General features: G+C 40.5%; 1 protein-coding gene across 2 annotated transcripts in view; it reads left to right on the top strand.

Moving 5' to 3' along the window:
- Nucleotides 1–476: 476 nt before the first annotated feature.
- Nucleotides 477–23,580, top strand: part of poc1b (POC1 centriolar protein B) — a 45,454-nt gene continuing 22,350 nt past the window's right edge. Inside the window, exons 1-10 of one of the 2 annotated variants that reach the window (XM_035156389.2) lie at nt 477–791; nt 1,762–1,846; nt 2,899–3,070; nt 3,205–3,384; nt 4,049–4,156; nt 4,699–4,814; nt 5,103–5,236; nt 5,396–5,464; nt 6,410–6,562; nt 7,394–7,471. In XM_035156389.2, the coding sequence (XP_035012280.1) occupies nt 768–791; nt 1,762–1,846; nt 2,899–3,070; nt 3,205–3,384; nt 4,049–4,156; nt 4,699–4,814; nt 5,103–5,236; nt 5,396–5,464; nt 6,410–6,562; nt 7,394–7,471 (1,119 nt within the window). In that variant the 5' untranslated portion in view covers nt 477–767. The remainder of the gene's footprint in view (nt 792–1,761; nt 1,847–2,898; nt 3,071–3,204; nt 3,385–4,048; nt 4,157–4,698; nt 4,815–5,102; nt 5,237–5,395; nt 5,465–6,409; nt 6,563–7,393; nt 7,472–23,580) is intronic. The other variant, XM_035156390.2, reaches the window with a different exon arrangement.

Here is a 23,580-nt window from a genome sequence, read left to right as displayed (position 1 = left end):
GAGTGGCTAGTTGCTAAGCAGCGAGGGACGCTCCACCTTCACGGCGTGGTGCATTCACGTCACATAGAAATAACCGTTATTTAGCTGGATATATCTTTTGGAGACAACGGTTACAATTTTTAAGGCGTATACTGGTGTTGATAGAGTATTACGGACAAAATAACATAACAAATGCATAAATAAATAAATAAATAGAGGGTCTTATTTCAAGTCCAGTGCTTCATGCTTCCTTCTGTTGTTATGGAGCCTAGTTTTTTTTATGTTTGCATCTATTGATGAAGTGATTGCCTAAGGAAATCAGGTCTTTTATCAGAAAATCCAAATTTGTGTACATCCTCATATCTACTGTTTTTTTTTTTTTATTTGAAGTGAATTGTGTTGATGTTCACGCTGATGTTCACCTTAGTATGTTAGCATTCCTATTTACAACGTTCCCAACCGATTTGTTTGTAATTGAATTTCCACACCAGGTTCCTGAATGCAGCAGCACTCTCTTCACTGCAGCATCATCGAGCCACAGATGGACAGTTACTCCGATGAAGAAACACTGGGTGTATTTTGCCGCCATCGCAAAAACAAAAGTTAGTTTTCATTGCTAATCAATAAGAAACAAGTTAATATCACTGAGAGCCCGTTGGACAGGGCGCGGCGGTGGGATCTGGGCTCGACAGGTCGGGTCTGGGACAGTTGCTGAAGGCGCACAGTTTGACAGTAATGGAAGAACAACAAGTTTCCTCCTGACAACATCAGGTCTGCGAAGACAGCTAATGCCCACAATGGCGTCTGTCCTGGTGAGTACATTCGTTTAATACTCTAAGCTAATGAGGAAAAGCGTGCGTTTACTCTGTTACTGTCCACTTGTGCCAATGGCAGCTGAGTCGGCGAGTTTGCTAGCTGCGTCTGTGCTAAGAGGATTTGCTGCTGAACGTGGCTGTGAAGAACACCCTGGTTCCTCTGTGCCGGCTCGTCGGAGGAGTTGTAGACTTTGTTGATGTCAGGTTCAGCGATGTCCTGGTGAAATGTCGCTTTTGTGAGATTTGTAAACGCGAACACGCTTGGTCAAGGAAGGCAGTGTCCCACAGGAAGTACCTGCACTCCAGCCCTGCACCATAGATACAGTGTTTCCTCACACAGCAGCGTCTAGAGATCTCGTTTATGTATGTTTGCACTTATAAGCTGAACCATTGTGTTTTTCAGTGTTCACTCACTAATGCTTAAGAGCCCCCTCCTGTGTGTGTCTGTGTGTCTCTGTGTCTGTGTGTTCATGCATGTGCTATCTAGGGCTGGGCAATAAAACAATATCAATAATTATGCTATATCATTTCAATCAAGAGCAATATAACAACAATATATTGCTTATTCATTGTGTAAGCACATCGAGGAGTTAAAACGCATCATCGATCTACCTCAGATTTGTGAAATCCGTTGCTTTTAACCAAGTGTTTGTCGTTCTCTGCTCATAAAGAACAGTTTAAAACCACAACCTTCACTCAGGAGCAGGGCTGCAACAATCGCTTATTTGTTCAGTAATCGATCATCAGCAACTATTTTTCAATCAATAAATCGGTTTGAGAGTTTGAGATTCTTTGCTTCTCTATTGACAGTAAAGTGAATATGAAAACTAAGTCTTTGAACAAGTATTTAAACACAATCACCATGGAGCAAAACTCTTTCCACCTTCTTGTCAGACAACGTTTTCACCATTAATCTGCAGAGGAAATGCAAAGTTTTGCTGACTGACTGTGAGCATTGTCTCTGCAGGAGGATCCAACCCTGGAGAGACACTTCAACGGTCATAAAGACGCTGTCACGTGTGCAGACTTCAGTCCAAATCACAAACAACTGGGTAAAACATGCTGCTGCTGCTTTGAGCCTCAGACATTTACAGGAGATAGTTGGCTGTTATCATATGTCATGCTTTTGGTTCTCAAAAATATCTAATATTAACTTAAAAACACTCTTGAACCATTTATTTTCTCACGTTTTATACAATGATACACTACATTTACAAATATGGAAAATGTAGAGAATCAGAATCTGTAACAGTTAGTGGTAAAACAAACACTATCTTTGGAGTTAATCATGTAACTCTATACATAGGCTACATGTGCAACATGTGTATACTGTACATGTAGAAATGGGAATATCCAAACTCAAATGTGCCATCATCATGTACAGCACACTCCACATAAGGGAAAAGCACAAACTGACTGATATAAAGGACACTGGCTTCATAAACTTGATAATTTTCTTTAAACTTTTGCATCTGAGTTAACTAAAATTAAAACATTAGGGAATGTTTGGCTTTTTAAGTTATTATTAGTTTTTGGAACGTTTGGCTGTATTGATGCATACGGCATGACATTTGCCAAGGGTGTGTATTTTTTTGGGAACTTTCAAATTCTGCTCCTATGTCTCTAATATACAGTGTGAATAATACTCATGCTGCCCTTGACATAATATGAGAAAGTATTTTTTTAAATGGGACACTACACAAAAACTAGTAATGCAAAAAAAATGTGTTGCTAATCAGTGACATATGCCAGGCTGTGTTGACCCTATATCTATCTAGATTGATAGATAGATATATAGATAGATCTTTGTCTATCTAGATAGATGGAGAGAGAGAGCGTTTTGTAGGGATTTTAGGGAGGGGACCTTTTGGTCCCAAAGTACATGAGAAGTAGGTGAGAGGAACTTTTTTTAAAGGAGTACTGAGGGTTAAACTTTTTTTTTAAACTTTACAATAGAAGATAATTAACTTAAATTTTTAATGTCAAGATTAAGCATTTGTAGTTAAATCAATGGCAGTTCTCCTGCACGGGAGCTGTACGGATTCTACTGACCAGTTTATTTTGTTAATATTCACTGAATCATCTTTCTTTTGTCTTCCTCTAGCCTCAGGGTCAGTGGACAAGAGCCTGATGATCTGGAATCTGGCTCTTAAGACAAGGGCCTTCCGATTTGTTGGCCACCAAGATGTCATCACTGGGGTGCAGTTCTCCCCATCAGGTAGCCTGGTGGCAACGTCCTCCAAGGACAGAACAGTCAGACTGTGGACACCTTCCATGTAGGTTTTCAAAGTCACTGTTACCGCTTTAATCATTACTTTTTTATTCATTAAGTACAATAAATGTACAGTGATACAGAATGAATGGTCTGGTGCCGACTAATATAAGTGTATTCTTGTGTGTTGTGTCACAGGAAAGGAGAGTCAACAGTGTTTAAAGCTCACACTGCCGCAGTACGCAGTGTTGCATTCTCCCATGATGGCCAGAGACTGGTAACAGCTTCTGATGACAAGTCGGTCAAAGTGTGGAGCGTTCATAGACAGTGCTTCATCTATTCCCTCAACCAGCACACCAACTGGGTGCGCTGTGCCAGGTACAGCATGATTGTCAGCACCCTCTCTAGCTATAGCATTAGAATGTGCATGTAACATGTTTCAGCCAAATTTTCAGTCATTTTAGACATGATTAGGAAAGACACATAAATGTCTATATACGGTCTATCAGAATCTTTATAGCTGCTTTCAGACATGCACTAAACCCGGCGGAGAAGAGGTTTATATGTGAACACAAATGTTCGAGTGAGAGCCTCCTGAGTTGCTCTGGACTTTGCAGAAAGTATAGATGAGTGGATGTGAGAACACAGCAGGAGATCCTCCGCAGGATTCACCGTGAGCGAGTGGGGCGGGTGATGAGGTCCTACACGAGACAGATACTAAAATGAAAAATTCCATAAATCTCGTAGAAGACAGCAACAAAGATGTCAAAAGAGTTTTGACAAAAACATGTGATCTTCGCAGCAGAATTAATATGTTATGCATCTGAGCAGAAAATGTCCTGCTGCGCTGTGAATGTGTGACAGGAAAACTGCAGAGAAAGTCCAGACCCAATTCTCCGGAGCTCATCCGCAGGTCATGTCTGAAAAACGGCTTATGAACCATCTATGATAAGTCGTCCTAAGCTACTTATTCATCAGGCGTGGCTGCAGTGTGTTTATTATGTGTTTACACCTGATGGATTTTGTTTTTACCTTGCTGCAGGTTCTCTCCAGATGGGCGGCTCATAGCTTCCTGTGGGGACGACCGCTCAGTCCGACTTTGGGACACATCCAGCAAACAATGCATCAACTGTTTCACTGATTACGGAGGGTAAGTGCCCAGAAATAACCTGCGTGGGTGTCCTTTCATTCTTCAAAAGATTCAAATTCAAAATCAATTACATATTTTTGTGTAATTGTACATACAATATCTATTTTAATTATATATATTTGTCATTATATTTTTTGTTTCTAAACAGTAGAATTGTCCAGGTGCATAGTTTGTATTCTAAATTCTAGACTAGAGCAGAATTAAAAATTTAAAATCATGGTTTTTTGTATCGCCTGGACAGTTAGTTTAGATGGTAATTGTACATGAATTATCCATAGATATTTACAATTATGTAAGAGAGTTAATTACATTTTTCAGGTTGCCTTGTAAAAACAGGTTAGGGACAATATATGCAAATTATCTTAAAAAGCTAACTCTGGATCATTTATTGTATTATGTCTGTTGATTGATGAACAAAATGTAAAATCCACAGTAACTGATTTGGTGTAGTCGTTCCTCTGTTTCTCCCATAGATGGCATTGCTGTGTATTATTTAGATGGTAGCTGCTACAGGTCACTGACTCCGTTTGTTATCATCACAGGTCCACAACGTTTGTTGAGTTCAACTCCAGCGGCACCTGCATTGCATCATCAGGAGCTGACAGTTCACTAAAAATCTGGGATCTACGGACCAACAAGCTGATTCAGCATTATCAGGGTATGTCACAATGTCAGAGCTACAGTATAATACTGATGATATATCCAGATTGGAAAATTGAGTCATTATCTAAAATGTTCTTTCAAATAGTTAGACAATGCAGAAGATCTTGACTGATTGTATTTCCAGTTTGTCAGCTGAGGAATAATTTCATCTATAATCCTGTTGAGCATTCAGACTCAATATTTCTAATATATCTTCTTTCAGAGTGGATTACTTATTATATTACTAATGTGTTTTGCTTGTTTGTGTGTGTGGCTAATCTTTGTATGTTCCCGTTCGGATCAGTCCACAGTGCAGGAATCAACAGCTTTTCCTTCCACCCATCCAACAACTACCTGATCAGCGGTTCCACTGACGGCACGGTCAAGATTCTGGACCTGCTGGAGGGACGCCTCATCTACACCCTGCATGGACACAAGGTGATGCTGCAGCACAGCTCAGTTCACCCACAGACACCAATCCCACATTATCAGACAGTTCAGGCAGTCTGAGCAGCTGTTCCAATATTTTCTCTGGAATAGTCCTTGATGCTCTTTGTCATAGTAAATTTTGTTAATCCCCAACATTGTGTTTTGCAGGGCGCTGTGATCACAGTCGCCTTTTCCAGGACTGGAAATCAGTTTGCTTCAGGTGGAGCTGATAGTCAGGTTGGTGTTTCATGACTCAGTAATGACGTCGTGTGTATCCTATACACTCAATAGCTTGTAACTGTGACTAGGGCAGCTGTGGCTGAGGGGGTGGAGCGGTCATCCTACAACCAGTAGGTCGGCGGTTCGATCCCAGTCTTCCCCATCACGTGTCCTTGTGCAAGATACTGAACCCCGAATGACCCCTCATAAAAAAATGTGCTGCCCAAATGTATGAATGTTTGTGTGAATGGGTGAATGGCAAAACTGTACTGTAAGCGCTTTGAGTGGTCATCAAGACTAGAAAAGCTCTGTATAGATACAGACAATTTACATGTACACCAATATTCAGACTTTTGACCTAATTTAGAATAAGACATTATTTCCATTATGGTGTTTACATGTGTTGCTAAGTGAATTCCTGTTATTATTATTGTTCCAGAGCATAGTCTGATTATGACTCACGTCAATATGTCCACTATTTCCTTACATTCAATGTTCTTCCCCCAGTTTTAAAATCCCCAATGTGAAATACTTTAAGGTATGATACCGTATGTACCCTTTTGGTGTTTTATTTTTATTTTTGCAAAATCTACAACTCCTTTTAAATTTTTCCATTTTGTTGGTAGTTGCTGTATGTAGATGTTGCAAAATGCTGTGAAAACTCCAATAGGACGTTATAATACAATTAGGTTGTTTACATGTCAACATAATGTGACTAAGATAAGAAAATTCCACATGTTTTACTTTGATAATGATTTATTGTAGAGAGTATGACCTTATTCAGGTGAGGGTAGGAAATGCTGTTTACATGGCAGTGTCTTATTCACACTACTGACTTAATCAGGTTAATAATAGACTATTGGTGTCCATGAAAACGTAGTCTGTGTAATCCTTTTATTTTCTAAATTTGAAAATGTGGAGAACCTGGGTCATGTTAGTTGTGCTGCTCCCTTGGTTTCCCAGGTGCTGCTGTGGAGGACAAACTTTGACACCAAATCCTACCAGGAGGTCCTGCAACAACACAGCCGGAGGTCCACCCCTGATCCCCCACCCCACCTGTCCGACATCCACCCCAAAGTACCCCACCTTCATCACCCGCAGTCCACAGCCATTCGGGTCAGTTCAATTTGACTTAACATCACATTTAATTCATATTCATAGTGACTCCGCCAAGGAAGTTATGTTTTCACCCCTGTCCATTTGTTGGTTGGTTGGTTGAATCCGTGTATCATTCGTTATTCATAAATGAATAACGAAATAATGACTTGTTTATTAATTTTCCGATTTTGGTTTTCTAATTGAATATGAAAAGAACGAATGATACATGGACTTGGTTGGTTTGTAAGTTGGTTTGTTTGATTTTAAGCAAGATTACCCCAAAACTACTGGACAAATTACCATGAAACTCGGTGGAAGGATGAGGTATGAGTTGGCCAGCATGCCCACAATCACACTGTTGTGATTGGCCAAGTAGGAAATGTCGGGCTCCGCTGTCGCTCTACCTAGCTTTGTAGAGGAGCCTGCCAGACTAGCCACTAGGCGTTTGCATTCGGCAAATGAAGGGCATTGTGATGTCACATGACATCATGATGATGCAGATTCATCAGCTGGACCACTGATGAGGTTTTCAGCACCTACAGTATTTTCTGTGGTGGAGAAGAGTTTTCTTTACTTTTACTTTGTGCTTTTTAACTTAACCTATATAAGACACTGGAGTAAAGACAAACCTATGAAAACCTATAAATCATATGTCTCCTTTAAAACTCTTCACCTATTCATCCTTCTACTGTACAGATAAAAAGCATCTGGTAAAAGCAGCCTGATCTGGTATTCATTTGACATTCCTCTCATATCATCTGTTTTCCGAGTATCATGTCGAAGAGAAAGAAAGAGCTGTTCTCTGATGGTTAAAAGTGGAGAAGCTGTGACATTTCTTTATCTCCACAGATCAGTCAAACAGTGGCAGACACACGGTCAGCTGACCCGCATGTCATAGAGTTGGGCCATGCTGTTCACAGCACCATGGTAAGATGGCATTACTAAATCTGCACTTACACAGTTTCAAGAAGACAAGCCAAATTCCTAATCATACTTTGGATATTTATTCAGGGTACTTTGGGAAAGAAATCTATTGTCACAAATGTTTGATTACATAGAGCGAATGGCAACAGAAATGTGGTTTCTTCAGGGTAAACACATGTTAAGAGGACGAATGACTTGGAGATCTTACAGCAGTTACACAATATGTAACATAGAACAGTTAAAGGGACAGTTCATCCAAAAGTGAAAATTCACTCATTATCTACTCACCACTATGCCGATGGGGTGGGTGAAGTGTTTCTCTCAGGGGGTAAACTTTGTGAAGTCAATGGTGAGTCCTTCTTCAGAGGTAATAAAACAACAGAAAAACCAAAACATGCCTCCATACTACTCCTCTGGTGTCATCAAAGTGTCCATAGGGTGAGTAGATAATAGGAATTTTCATTTCTGAGTGAACTATCCTTTTAAGCTCATTAGACAAACAATAGGACTGAGTGGAAATCCCATCAAATGAGTGCCACTGAAACATCATTTGAAGTCCTACCTTCAGCTGCTTCCAGACATGCACTCAGAGCCTCCTCACTTTCTGTGGTTCAGGTCCCCTTGTAAAAGGTCAGGAACACAAGATCCTCCAGAGGTTCACTGAGCAAGTGTGTCGTACGCTAACACATGATGGACGCAAGAATTTAAATATACAAAAACCCAAAAGAATACCAAAATCTCAGAGAGATTTGCCACACATGTAGAAGACACCGACAGAGATGTAAAGAGAGCTTTAGGTGATATGAGCCGATGCCAGTGACGTTACGTCCTGCCTCTGCCTGCTGCACCACCTCTCAACTGAACACTCTGGAGATTTCTGTGTTACTGCGAACACGTCTGAGCGGAGAATCTCCTGCTGTGTTGTTCATGTGTGACAGGCGACCTCGGGAGAAAGTCTGGAGGCCATTCTGTGGAGATTTTCTGGAGTTCATGTTGCTGCACACAGAATCTGCAGCTCTGTAAATAACACTACTCCTGATGGGCTGATAGGACTCTGTAGTGTGCTGCATTGGTTTTATTTCTCTGTCTTCCATAGCTCTAGAATGAAATGGGGAAAGCTCATTGGAAACAGGGGGCCATTGATATAATTAATAAGTTTATAACATATAAACAAGATATTTGCTTGAATTAAACAGCTGATTGTGAAGAGAAATATTATCAAATAATGGTTTTAAGTGAAATGAGATGAAATGAAAATCTTATGTCTGTGAAAAGTACCTTTTAATTTAATGTTCACAGAAACGTTGTGTTAATTTGGTGAAAGGCTCATATGACCACCAGGTGGCAGTGCAGACCAGTCAGTCACGCCATCTCGCTGCAGCTCTGAAAGCTGCCGCAGGGAACAACAAACTCACATGACTAGCACAGTGCCCGTTCTAATCCTGCCTGTTTGCAATGTTCTGTTCTCTTGACCTGTGTTAATGCTCCAGAGCTACTTCAGAATTATTCCTTGTCATTAGTGACAGTCAAACAGTTCTACAATATACTGTCACTTTAATTGTTTGTGTGCTGGACCCTGTGTACAGAGCTTTTATAAACAAAGTCAATGGTGCAGAGTGAAGTTAGAACACTTATCCTACCTGGTTTATCAGCAGAGAAGATTTTATATTCATTTTATTTTATAAAATGAATTTTAGGAATTTGCTCTATTACTGTTCTGTTTTTAAAGCCACCTACTGGTAATTGTCTTGACCCAGCAAACTTGTAATGCCACTCTGTGTTTTCCTAATGGTTCCTCTCTGGGGTCCGTTATTGTTGCTCTGGGCCGTGACCAGGTCTTGAACTTGAATAGTGAGTTTGCATTATGTTGCAGAGGAAAATCCTGGGTGTGAATTAGTGCTATCCGCTTACTCCACTAATGCAGATCTTGGATAACCAGGTCGAAACATACGATTGATTTAGGTGGGTCTTAATGTACCGATTCACTTAGTATTGGGATAAAAAAACATGCTCTCACAGAACTTCATGAACTTACTGAGAGATGTTGCATGAAATGTTCAAGGGGGTTTATACAGTATGTGAGGGTGAGTGGTTTGGAAGCAAGGTTGTGTAGTTCAACCACAGCCATATAAAGGACTCAAGATTGTAGCTCATTCATTTGCTCATGGTTGCTGTAAACTACACCAGAATTTGTTGTGTATTTCTACTAGGGAATTTCAGTGGCATGAAATTTAATTTCTTGTCTGGCATCTTAGAAATGTCCCATCACATGCTGCCGTTCCCTGGTGTGGTCCATGAGTAGTTAGAGTGGAATCAGGAGCCTGTCCCCACAGACATTATAATTAATTACCGCCCTCTACTGTTGCAAACAAGAACATCAGGTCATTAAATGTTAAAGCAGGGGATCACAAAATACTTCATAATAAGAAAAAGAATACTCATGTATACGTGCTGTAGGGCCTTCTCTGCTTTATGCACTTAATGATTAATGTTTAATGATTAATAGTAATGTTTGTATTTTATGTCCACACCCTCAGTACACACATGGGTGTGTGTGCCCGTGTTTGTTGTGTAAATTCATTAGCAGGTGAATGTAGATTTGGGCACATTTTTCTCTTTTGATGTGGATGTCATATCTAAAGTGAAATGGAAAGGAGCATTTATTCAGGCATGGGCAGGTTGATCCGTGTGCTGTGTATTCAGTGGATTAATGCAAGGCCAAACACATAATTACAGATGCCTCACACCCATAACTCTCAGCAGTGGAGCTACACGGTGTGTTGTGTTATACATAGTGTATGTGTTGTTTAACTGTACTTTGGGAGAAGCAAAAATACATCTGTCCACTCATATGGACAATGCAATCTATACCTTAAAGTTTTTAGAGTTTTGAAATTAACATTTAATGATTAATAGAAATATTTGTACTTTATGCCCAAGCCCTCAGTATGCACACAACTCATGACTGTGAGTTTGGGCCAATTTTTCATGGACATATTGTCATTTTCCTTTAGGGCTATGTCTTTATGAGACTCTTAACTCAAAGTCAAGTTGTGTTAAGGTCTTTTCAGTTCACTGCACAGTTGACACCCATGTAGGATCATGGTTATGATCTTTTAAAAAAACAGCTTCAGACTTAGATTGAACAACCAAAAGAGTTTGTTTTAATGTTCTCCTTATCACTTTTTTATTGTAAGACAAATGTAGAAAAATGTTGTCTTTAGAAATTATGCCTCCTCTCGTTGTGGAATTTCTTTCTAGCGTGGCACCCTGCTTCTCTTAGTGTCTCCATTCCTGCGGCTGGCTGCTGTGTGGGGGGAAAGCCATGAATGGACCCAACCAAGCAGAAGTCATTTAGAGTGAGGATGGCCAAGTCAGATAAGTGGTTTGGATTCAAGAGTCCAGTAAACCCATGACCACAGAACAGCCATTCATGACTTGAATTATCCAATGTTAACGTGGAAGTGTGTAGATGAATTCAGGGAACTAACTTTAACCTGCCTGCAGTAGCTTATCAGATGGATGGGTTTAATGCAACAGATCATTTCTGGTAAATTGTGAAATTTTAGAAAGTCATAAAAAGGACAGCTTAAAGTAAACATCTACAAAGTAAGTGTAACACATTAGTAATTCAACATATGTACGAATAAGTGAAGCTTTAACTTTGGAATTTGAGTTTAAACATCAAACAGGGAGAGCTGACATACAGGAAGTGACAAATATAAAGCAGTTTCAACTTAAAGGAGAAGAAGTAGTTGGTTGTCATGAGCAATGATGCCCACCATGGCTGTACAGATTTTCCTTAACAGTAAATCCCTGTTGCTTTAATGACTAGTGATATCAGGCAGTGACAGTGCAGGAACATCAAGTAGTCGGCAGAAAATGCTAAATGGTCAGTATTTATATAGAGCTTTTCTAGTCTTGATGACCACTCAAGGCGCTTTACAGTACAGTTTGCCATTCACCCATTCACACATACATTCATACAGTGCATCTATTAGCAGCACTTTTTTTCTATGAGGGGCAATTCAGGGTTCAGATTCCTGCCCAAAGACACTTGGCATACAGATGGGGAAGACTAGGATCGAACTGCCAACCTCCTGGTTAGAGGACGACCGCTCTACCCCTCAGCCACAGCCGCCCCAGAAAAGATGACAAAAAAATTGGAGGCAAATTAGCAACGGAGACATTTGCAGACGACCAAAAACTGTTTGAGTGTCGTTGCATAAACTATCTGGCTCTAAAATAACATAATCTGAATCCTTAAATATGTTGAGATGTAACATACTAGGTCTTCAACATATTTAGGTAGGTCGTAATTATCCTAACGCTGTTGCACTTAGAGAAATGTTATGATGGTGTGAATAGCTTGTCTCCTGGTGTTTCCGTTATTTCTTAATGATATCGATGCTGCAATAAAACCACAAACAAGACCTATCGCAACTTATATTTTTTCAATACACATATCCTCAGGGGAAGTGGAAGTCATTCTCCGATATTACTACATACTTGTCGTACTTGACAAAGGTCTTAAATTTTAATCATTATGTTCATAAAAAGTCTTGTTGAAACCTGCAGAACCCCTGTGTATTACTGTATGTGGGAAAACCCTCTTTCTTTACCATATGAAAAACTTTTTGGTATTTTTTGACTTAAGATCACTGTGTAGTCAAAAACATGCTCTCGCTCAGATTTAGCTCCATCTGTTCCTTGTTCTTTCTATTTATTGTTCTCCTTCCTTCGTGGTATTGCTAAAGGAGCTCGTCATTGCTCCCTGTATGAATCGCCCAAGCGTGCCTGAATGGAAAGGCCCGTGAGAGAGAGAGAGAGAGATAAAGCTGGGGAGGAATAGAGATCAGAGAGATGCGGGAGATAGCAGGAATCCACGTGCCAGTACCCAGGCCCCCTGGGGGCCCCATCCAGGGAGCAGCAGCAGCCACAGCAGCAGCCGTAGCCGCAGCTCTAATAATAGGCTTGCTGGAGTTCTGCCTGCCTGACTAGCTCGCTGCACTCTGGAGTCACACACAGTTAATACATGTACATCAATTTCATCCTCTCCACAAATAGAAAGACAAACGCTGGTTCCTGTACATGCTTACTCACTGTTAGTGCATCAGCTACGTCAGCCAATGTGTGAGTGCATTGGCTAATATGATAATATGAGTGTGTTGGTGTTAAAGTGTAAAGCATGCACACACAGACTCATTAATGCACACCCAGCGTAAGCGTGTGTGTGTGTGAGAGGGTCATTCCTGTTTAGATTGGTTCAAAGCAGGGAGCCCCCAGTGCTACTCGTCCTGTCAGTTCACATCACCCGATTTCCATCACAGGGAACCTCTCCTCTCTTCTTCCTCTCCTCTTCCTCTTCTCATCCTCTCGTCTTCCCTTCCGGTCATTTCCTCCTCCTTCCACTGTTGTTGATGTCCTCAGAGTGCTTTCCCTTCCGCCCTTCGCCTGTGTTTCCCCTTCATCGCCCTAATGGGTCCAAGCGTGGGCGGAAACAGAGAGAGAAGGAGTAGGAGAGCCTGACAGACAAACTTAGAGATGTTATGGGAGATGCAAATGACCTGAGGTGGATACGTGGGTGGCATGATGGGGAGGCCCCTGCACTCGAGGTCCCGCTTCACCTTTGTGTCCTTAATCTAGGGCAATGCCCCTTTTGTCACTTTTTTCTACTTTACTTTTTTACTTCAGCGGTATTAAACTTATCTATTCACAATGTTGTATTCTAATAATGTGATGGAAAGAAATCAGCTAATAATAATATGACTAATATACAAACAACCAAATCAATATGCTTTGTTTTTAATCATGCAAACTTGGAGAAAACACAGTGAAAGCAAATGCAACACATCAGGTGTTCAGGAAGTTTGTTTGTCCCCTTTCTGTCTTTCTTCTTGTATTAGCCATTAATCTCTACAGAGAGCTAGCAACACCAGTAGGACTCAGAATTTCTGAATGGCGGGTTATCAGCAAACACTACGTCATTGTAGAGCAGACAGAGGCTCAGGGTGGTGCCCTTGCTCCCCATTGACATTGCAGAGCTGTGAGAGACAAACCAGTCACCATAAAATGACATATCGCATTTATTCCAGTGTCCTTCCGGCACTAAACCCTTTCATCCTCTGTCCTTGTAATCCACTCTGGATAACAGATCAGTCTTTGAGAACATATAAACAAACAAAAACTTATATATATATATTTGTTTTAATGCTTGCATTGTGACACAAGCCACATTTCGTTCTGATCTTCATGATATTGGCACAAAATTAGGTTTCAGGGAGCCCGAGAGGTCAGTGATCCAGATTGCACTGGAGCAAAATGAGGTTTGTTTTAATCAAAAGGCTCCACAGGCTCCAGCTGCCACCTGAATAGTTTCCTCCGGTTGGATACTTTTTTTCATCTAAATGTAATTTCATTTATGGGGGTTCTGAAAGTTTAATGGGAGTGAGCAACATAAAATGTGATTAAACTAATATTAAAGTAAATTTGTATTTTTAAAGTAAATTTACAGCCATTATTAACAGTCTACAATGTTTTTGGAGTAGGACTGCTCTTCTGTTTGTGTGGATTCAGCATTATGCCCTTAATAATAATAATAATAATAATAATAATAATAATAATAATAATACATAATTACCTCCACCAAGCAGGTTATATATTCGTCTGCATTTGTTTGTTTGTTTTTAAGCAGGATTGGGCAAAAACTACTTATCCAATTTCAATGAAACCTTGTGAAAGGCTGGGACATGACCCAAGGAAGATACCATTCAATTTTGGTGCGGCTCCAGATCAGTGGGAAGGATTTTTTTTGTCTTTAACGTTGCAGTCATTTTAGGGCATTTTTCAACATACTCCTTTATTTCTCAGAGAATAATTAATGTATCTTGATAAATCCGGATCTAGTGGAATTAAATGTGGTTCCATAAGGGGACTGTTTGGCTTTGGTGAAGGTATGAACTCTATTGAGTGACATTCTAGTTTGCCCCATAGTCACCTCATTTTCATAAACACACATTTGTCTCATTTGACTGAATTTGGACAAAACTGAAAATGTATCCTTCTTTTACATGTAAAAGATAAATGTATTTATTTGACGATAGCTGTGTGAGATTTGTGGGTGGTTGTCTCTCAAATCGTTGTACAGTCTGTTGTCTGTGTGAGTTGCTCCTCTAGATGAATGGCAGCAGAAAGTATGCAACGACACAGACGGTGTCAAGTCCATTGCACTGAACAGATATCAAGTCAGCTGTGAAACACATGCATAGTGGCAAGCGTGAAATGAGGCCAAGGAAGAAAGCGGAAAGTTATAATGTGTGTGTGTATGGTGTAACTGTCTTTATGAGGACAAAAGGGTCCACGTGTATTCATAGAAATCCTCCAAAGGAGAGCTGGTTGTTTTGAAGTTAGGTTTGCCGTGCATCAGTTTAAGTTAAACACAGCCTTTGAGACAAAGTTGGGATAAGGTTAAGGTTAGCTATAAAGTGTGAAGGGTAAAGCGGTGTTTCATAATAATTCTGTGTGTGTGTGTGTTTAAGAGGTGATTAGATTGCAGAAGGTTAGATTTGGTTTCTTGCACCATCTCTCGTGTCCCTGCAGACGTGAGCTGTGACGCCAGTTTGACCAGACAAGGTGTCCTGTACCGACAAGCCTGTGTGTGTGTGTGTGTGAGTGTGTGTGTGCCTTATGTAGATGTATGTCCTTCCATCCTCTGTGAATGATTGTATAATCCTGTGTGTGTCGGACTTGCCATAATTTGTAATGCTTCTGTTCAGGTGCATCCATCAACTGAATATGTTAAGGCCACGCATGTTTGTGGTATTGCACTGTGTGTACGTGTCTACATTTACACAGATGGCCCCGCCACCACCCCTCTCGAGCTTCCTGTGCAAGGGAAGTACAGGATATTGGATGGCCTGGAGGTTTAGATACCAGATTTAAGTGCTGTAGAGGAGAACATGAGTGACAAGACGCGACGGAAATGAGCTAAAGATAGTAACAGCTCCGGGGGGGTGGGGGGGGGGGGTCACTTTCCATCAGGACACAGGCACCCAGAGGCTGCATAACACCCTCACATGTATGCCCGAACGCAAACACCACACTCTGGTACAGTCAGGAAAACACGCTCATGCACACTTAGTCCGATGCACATTCATTCATACTTTATTCTACAACACAGACTGTCACTTTAGTCACTCACAAACTCTCCCACAGGCCTAATCTGATAAACATAAACGTGCAGGCATACAGAACATGTACCTGATATGACAATTATAATGTGCATAATCTTGATATTACTTTGATAAAAACACCAAACCAAATGACTTCATGTAAGGTAAAAGAACCAGTCATAGTGCTGCACACTTAGAATCAAGCCAATGTCAGCAGTGCGTTGTGGCAAATGTTGAGCCATCAAAAAAAGTTTGTCTGTAGTTTCCCCACAAGTTAGGAAACCAAAGTAAAAGCGTGAAGTAAATCAGGCTTGTGTCTTTCTTCTTCTAATTTGAAAAAAAGGCCTAAATGCACTTGACAGTTTGTGATAAGACGTTGTGTAACGGAAACATTACACGACGCCTCCTGACCATCCGATGGCCCCAGTGACAGCCGAGTCGAAGCGGAAACCAGTCTCCTGACACCGCACATGTTCTGTAGCGCTGTGTTTTGCTGCGAGATTCCCCCCAGCAGCTTCGGTCTCCTTGGCGCTCGCTGGCATGCAAGTGTCCAAAAACTTGATCTTCCTCATCAAAAATAGAAGAGGAGGGCAAGCCTTATTACTAATTCAGGAGGATTCTCTCTTCGGATTCCCGGCTGCCCCCCCCTTCCTGTCTCTCTCCTTTCTCTCCTTGACTAACTGGTGTCTCTTTATCTCAACCTTACGCAACACTCACTCACAGGAAGCAGGTGCTTACCTGAGGCTCATGCCAACACTCTGCTCATAAGGAGAATAATTATTTTATGCTCTTGGATGTTTTGGGGAATTCTTTTTTGCAGAGCAGGTTAGAAATATAGGGCTGGTACTTTGTTTCTGAAACTGTTTTTTATCTCATTCCTCAAAGTACTGGTAAACTCCGGACCCAATTCTCCGTACTTTACACGCAGGGCATGTCCGGCCATATTCAGACATGACCTTCAGGTAAAATCCAGAGAATTGGCTATGGAGTTTACCGGTAGTTTGCCTTTCACACATGCACAACGTAAGGTTTTCTGCACAGACTCGTTCACAACAGCAATCAAATCCTCTGGATTATTCAGGAGAGAGGTGGAGCAGCCGGATGCAGCAGACAGAGGCAGGAACTGACATATTATCTCCGCTGCAGAGATCATGTGATAACGTTTACAGCACCCCGACTCCGTCGTTAGCTCTTATCTCCACAAATTCTCTTGACTTCTTCGTCGGTGTCTTTTACGCGTGTGACGCTGCTTTTTCACCGGTTGATATTTATTATCTTTTTGTTCTTTTTTATCATTTTTGCGTCCGTCGTGTTTTTAAAGCATCATCAACACCCCATAAGTCTCTGGCCTTTTTTTTCACACTTGATTTGTTCTGAATGAATATGCAGAGTAGAGGTTAGACACATGACTGGATGAATCTTTTGCCATCTTTTATGGCACAGTTTTTGAAAGTTAAATAGAGAACAAATTTAAAGTAATGTAAGTATCAGAAAATATTTGGTTAAATACCCAGCGCCGGAGTAGTGATTTGGTGCAAGATTAGGATTAATGGGATCATATGTGAATCCCGCCATCACATAATTTCATATTTTCTTCAGTCCTTCCTTTTCCCAACATATGATTTTATTTCTGAGCTGTTTGATTCCCTTACTGTCACTGTAAGGGCTTCCCTCAGGAAGACCATCCATCCTAGTCTGACCTACCCTCAGTTCTGAAAGTGCTGTCTCAAGGGTACAGAATGCACCCTCAGGGGTTTCTCCTGGGAACCTGCTGACATTCGGTCCATGCAGGAGACTAAAAATAGCTATGCAGGTCTATTACAGGTACCAGGGACACCTGAAAGGCAAATGTGTTGTGTTTTCCACCCTGCTTGCCATTATCCCTGCCTGGAGAAAAGGGGGGTAGCTAGGATGCAAGATGGAAACAGAACTCAGATGAGATCAAAACGAGCAGACATGAAATTTGATTATGTCCTCGTTAGTTCCTGCCAAGAGGAGGTAGACAAAAAGACAACCAGAAACATTTGTGGTACCCTGCCTTGCGATCAGTCTCTTTGAGTTTGGAGATTTTTCTCCCAAAAAAATCCAGTGAAGGAAACTGAAAACAAAAGAATTCAAAATGTACTGTATGTTTCATGAAAACAATTTGTTGTTTTTGTGGTAATATTAATCTTCTGCTAAAATAAACACGATTCAAACTCAACATCAGAACAAAAATATGAAAGCCCTTTCATGTTGGCTCAGCTTTATTTGCCAGAACTTCATATTTAAACTAAAAGATGTTATTATGTCATTTTTATTGTTCTATTCTTTTTGGCAAAAGACCCATATTAAAAGCTGTAGGTTACTGTATGTTTAAAATAGTTATATAAAAAGTAATAGACATTCATAGATAGAGAGTCTACAACTGAAATGTTGTTGATAGTTTCAAAGGTGGACAGGCTGAACATTAAGGCCAAGTAAGTGTAGTGTATTTAATGTTTGTCTAAAGGTGGTGGACAACTGCAGCTAAACCAGTCTGAGGGAGACACTGTGTGGAAACATCAGGCTACCTTAATATCTGATGCTATTTTCTTCCTGAGCGGAGGCAGAGAGGATGTGCCCCGATGAACCGCGTAGGAAGATCAGACGCCTCGTGGCTCTGCTGCAGGCCCAGCTTATTTCTGTACTGCTCTTAGGTGAAGAAAAACAAATTATTGATTTTTCAAAAAAATGTATGTGTTTTCTTTTTTTTTTACCTCCCACTGAGCAGCATGTACCTGCAGACCTTAAGTGATTGGGGCAAAGGCTAGCCAAGACTGGACGGGACTTTCAGGGGACTTTCAGGGGACTTTCAGTACTTTTAGGAATGGACTTTTTAATGTTATTTTTAGCTGGGTGGTGGGTTGAACGTATTCATTTTCTTTGGGAGTATAGTACTGTTAATTTGTTCTCCTAATCAGTGTTCATGCTGTTTGTGGAACACTTCTTAGGTAGATTATACTGCTTTGGCCGGATACACTTAGTCTATCTATCTATATTTTTTCTTTTTCTGTCAGGAACAATGTGTTTGAGCACTGCAGTTTCTGTGTGGCTGTAAAATGTTGTATACATGTGTCATCTTTGTGCAGATGTGTATGTGTATCTGTCTGTATATATGTCAATCGCTTATACTTGTGGCGTCACACTCAGATATAGAGTATAACTGTAAAGGGAGGATTACTTGGAAAGAGCGAGGAAAACAAATCCCATTTCCTCGAGCTGAGAAAGCCACAGGGTCACGGTTTCTTCCCGGCGCTGAAGCTGTAACCCAATACTGCCTTGGTTCCAGGTTAAAGCTCACCTCCCCTCGCTACTACCCCCTCCTGTTAAGCTCATAGTCCACCTGTTAGGAAGTCATTCATCTCTCTGCTCCCCGGAGAGAGATAACTGGATCCCCCACCTCTGACCACAGCCCCACTGATGGATGGTTTTAATGGGCTTTTATTGTTTGATGTATCCACTCTCTTCCTCTGTCTTTTCCAAATCGAATCTGCTCTCTTCGTATCTCTACTCTATCGGCTCATGATTTACCTTATTACTTCATTTTTAGTGTCGACGTGCCATGTCCTTTTCACAAATATAGTATTACAATGACACTTCTGTTTTGGCAGTTGCTGGCCCTCAGTTTTTGGTTTCAGGATTAGCAGTCAGCAAACTTTCGGATGGTCTCAAGTCCTCTCCATAAATATATTTCCATTTTTCCAACTGCTATCCAATCGTATATGTGGTGTCCCTGTGAGACTATTTGATTTTAAAATACTATTTAAATGAACAGTCTCCAGTTGCATAGTAAAAGTAGAAGGGCCCACGGAGCACTTTATCACTACATTGCTTATACATGTACTGAGATCATAATACATTTACTATATATACTACAAACTGCTTACAATTTCACCTGTTCATAGATACTAGTAGTCTTCATATGTGCCTGATTTTCTTCATCAAGATCTTTCATTGTAAAAGAAAGTGAAAGAAAATCGGTTCAGTAGTTTTTTGTGTAATCCTGGTAACAGACAGACACCCAGTGAGGAAAACAATCTTTTAGCAAAGGGAACAATTAGAACTCCAGTCCCCCCCCAAAGCATCGTATATTGTAACTTACAAACATGCAAAGTCCTCATTTCTTTGGCTACAGAAGACTCCATCAAAATGCATAGTTGTTCAACAATAGACATGTGCATTTTGCTGCTGGACACGCCCTCTCGTTGTCCAGTCAGATCCATGTGAACACAGATTCCCAGTTACTTTTGTTAAAACACTTGGCAAAACACTGGAAGTATCCAGCTACCTATGTAAATCTGAGTTGACCTTCTAAATATTTAATAGCACATTAGTCAGCTTAAGTACCTTTTTAACTTTATGAAATTGTTGAGGGTTGGAACACAGTAGCCACTGTGCACACAGATTTGTTTGCCCTTTGTTTTCAGACTTTGCTGATAAGTCTTTGATCTTTTACTGGGTCTTGTCTTAATCAGATACAAACAGCCAGGGAATGCAGTTTTAATGCCAAAAATTTAATTATGGTCTACATGCAAAACAAGTTTCACATTGTTAGTTCCTGAGTACTAAATCTTTTTGTTGCATTAATATTATTTTTTTGGGATTGTTTGTCAAAGTTCAGATTTAAGATTGTTGGTTAAAGACGCTTAAGTGCTTTGCACTGGCCGTGAGCCCGGCACATGTGGGAATTTGGCAAAGGTTTGGTCACTAACACAGTCTGTGAGGGGGGGATCAGTGCTGGCCTGAGTTTGCATTGTCTTACAACCAGACAATTAGCAATTAGCAGAGGGGATATTGTGAATGGCAAATGAGTTTCCCACAGGTGCTTTGCAGTCCTTCTGGTATTAGCTTAAGTGCTAAAGCTGATTAGCAGGCATTTGTGTGGCAATGCAGCTCAATCCGATCTCTCTTATGGACACCTGCCCGGTTTGCAGTTTCCTGTGAGAGCCGAGAGCTTTGAAATTGTAGATTTAAAACTTATGTCGCTGGCCTTCTTGCATTTAGTGCTCTGTAGAAGCAGTGGTTATTCACAGATAAAGAGTTTTTTTTGTGCTCTACTTTTTGTACATTCATAGTTTATCCTTCATGTGGTTATTTGAAGCAAAGCGGAGGAATTCTGTGACACTTTCGGTCAGAATGTCGGCCGTCTAACCTCTCTGTCACTCGTCCAAGTTTTTGCCCATTCAGTTGTCTCCATGTCGGCTTTCTCTGAGGTAAACGGATACGAGTCATGCTTATGCTTGAATATGTGTCAAGATTAGATGGCAAAATTAACCTCTTGCTGTTTCAAAGATGCTTCAAAAATACCATGGTTTGTAAAACTCTAATTTGAAAGACACATCACCAGGTATTTCTCTGAAACCTGCCACTTATTGTTTCAGTCATGTGTATTGTTCTTGGTGACACAGTTGTTAAAGTATTAACTCTGTCTAGCTGCACTGGATTATATAATTCATCATTCGTCATTCAGAAGAACAGTGCATGGTGTGAATGGTCAGTGTTACAGTTGGATGCTTGTTGCTACAGTATTGCTTGACAGTTTGCACATGAATGCATTGTAGTTGGGAAGAGTGGGTTAAATTAATGAAAGTTGTGGTTGGAAGATATTGAATTTGATTAAACTTTTGTTGTTTTCCATTTGAATGGTATTTAATTCTCCAGAAATTGAGGGGCCTTTCTGGGAGGATAGAGAGCCAGATAGACAGATTTGAGTTATTTCTGGTTAAAAATTGAAGAACCAGGACTCACTAGGAAATGTGCTTTTGGTTTCCATATATTGATTAAATAAAAATGAAAGTCTGAATATTGTGTGAAGCTACTTGAGCAGCAAAATCGACATTTAATTCGACAGATAATTTCCTGAAACTTGATAAAACTAAAGAGCCCACTTCATGCCAGTATAACCGGGGGTAGGGTATTATTTTTCTGAAATACAGTGCGTGTGCTTGGTATGCATCATCCCTCTGATGCTTTCAATGTAATCAAAAAGCTCAAGATGTGTTTTTCACATGTGACAACTTGAATTGGCTGAGAATAAAGGTTATTTTTGTTTTGTAGTTGTACTCCTTACAACTTCATACTCAGGAATCTGCACAAGGATTTCATGAATGACCTAATGTTGGAGTATCTGTTTATGAGTCAGTAGGAGAGTAATTCAATTAATGTCTGACATTACATTTTGAGCCATTTTAATTAAACAAAGATAGCATGTGAGATTACACAATCGCTGCTTCAACTGTGAATATTAAAGGAAACATTACCATGCTTTTAAGATTTACCTAAAGCCCGGATTGGTAATCTTGTAAAAGCTAGCAAGAGTAGGCTACACACAAAATTTTACCAATACATCCCACCCCCTCCCATCGGCCCTCTAATCAATGCTACACCCCCAAAGCACATGAACTTGCACTGCCTAAATACTGCTCGAAGCCGACTTTTCTGTGACTGGCTCGCTTACGTCTGGCTATCATCTCTGCTTCATGCGCAGTGAGAGCAGAGGCAGGGTACACACAGGCCGGCGGGTCGGTTAGGGCCACAGACAACGGCTTTCTTCTTTTTTTTCATCTTATTTTTAGCCATCAATAAAGTGTTTAAAGAACAAATGGCCAACCCTATATTCCCTTATTTCATCTTAACATTGAACTATGAATAACCTGACAGAATGCTGTATTAAAAATAGCTTATTATATGTATAGAAGTCATCAACGTGTCCTTACTCTGCCCTACTACATTTCTCCTTGAGAACATGTTCACGTGCCATCTCTTCCGCAAGTCCCCTTGTGACCAGCTTTATTTGAGTACTTGAGTGAGTATAATGAAAGGAAGTCACCCATTTATTTCCCTCTCTACAGTTAGTTATTCTTAAAAAGTCCCCTTGCTGTTCTAATGAATCAGTTGCACCACTTTAAAGGCATCGGTTTGAACTGACAGCCACGGCCCTTCTTAGGAAATAAACAGTAATCTTGTGACACACAACAGGACTTATGTTTAGAATGGCTCATTTCAGGGGAATTTACAAGAAGTATGGTTAACAAGTGACCCAGTGATGTCTTCTAATTTGACATGGAACAGTTCAATTAAGTGTCTGGAATCCAATTACTTTAAATTGTCATATTGCATGCTGTGGCTTGTGTTAATGTTAAGGCTGATCAGTGAATGTATGGTCTTACCGAAACTGTCAGTGTGTTGACAACAGGAGATTGTTTGTGAAGAGCATCTTTGGGTTGGCATTTAGTTCCTGCTCAGTAAAGAGTTGATGGTGATAGTGGCAGTTTTACACTTCCTAAACATTCTGTACTGCTAAATTATTTGCATGAAGGCATCCATTTTTACCCACTTTTTTGGTGCAGCAGGAGAAGTAGTGTTCAGACTGAGCAAAATTGCTGATTCTTCAAATGTTGCAGCTTAAATAAAGTTTGCTCTAGGCGGTGCAAATGTCCCCGTGTAATTAACAAAAAAAAAGGTTCAACCCGAGAAAAAGATGCAAGCTAATTGCAAAGTTCTGTGTCTCTGCATCATGTCTATAAACACGATTCTGCTCTCTTCATCTGTTTTCTTCTATTCACCCTCTCACACTAGCATAATCTAGCAGTCAAATCTAAAGCGAGGCTAAGATTCACAGGATGGTCAGTCTATATGCAGCTTTGAGGAGCTTGGGTTGGGTCGGAAACAAAGGCTCATTTTGGGACAGCACAAAAAGATATGTGAAACAAACTTTTCTTGAGTGTTTTTAATTGATTGCCTCTTTCTGGAAGATGCATCCAGAATAGAATTAGCAGGTAAAGATTTGAATGTTTTACTTAACTCTACTTTGACAGAAGCACACTGAACAACAAGTGCCCTTCTGGTTACAGAATTGCTTCCCAAACCAGTAACCAGTGACTGCCACTCCTACACTACATACAGTATATATTCTTTGTT

Source organism: Hippoglossus stenolepis, chromosome 5, assembly GCF_022539355.2.
Source record: "Hippoglossus stenolepis isolate QCI-W04-F060 chromosome 5, HSTE1.2, whole genome shotgun sequence".
NCBI classification, from domain to species: domain Eukaryota; kingdom Metazoa; phylum Chordata; class Actinopteri; order Pleuronectiformes; family Pleuronectidae; genus Hippoglossus; species Hippoglossus stenolepis.
This window is presented reverse-complemented; position numbering and strand designations above follow the sequence as displayed.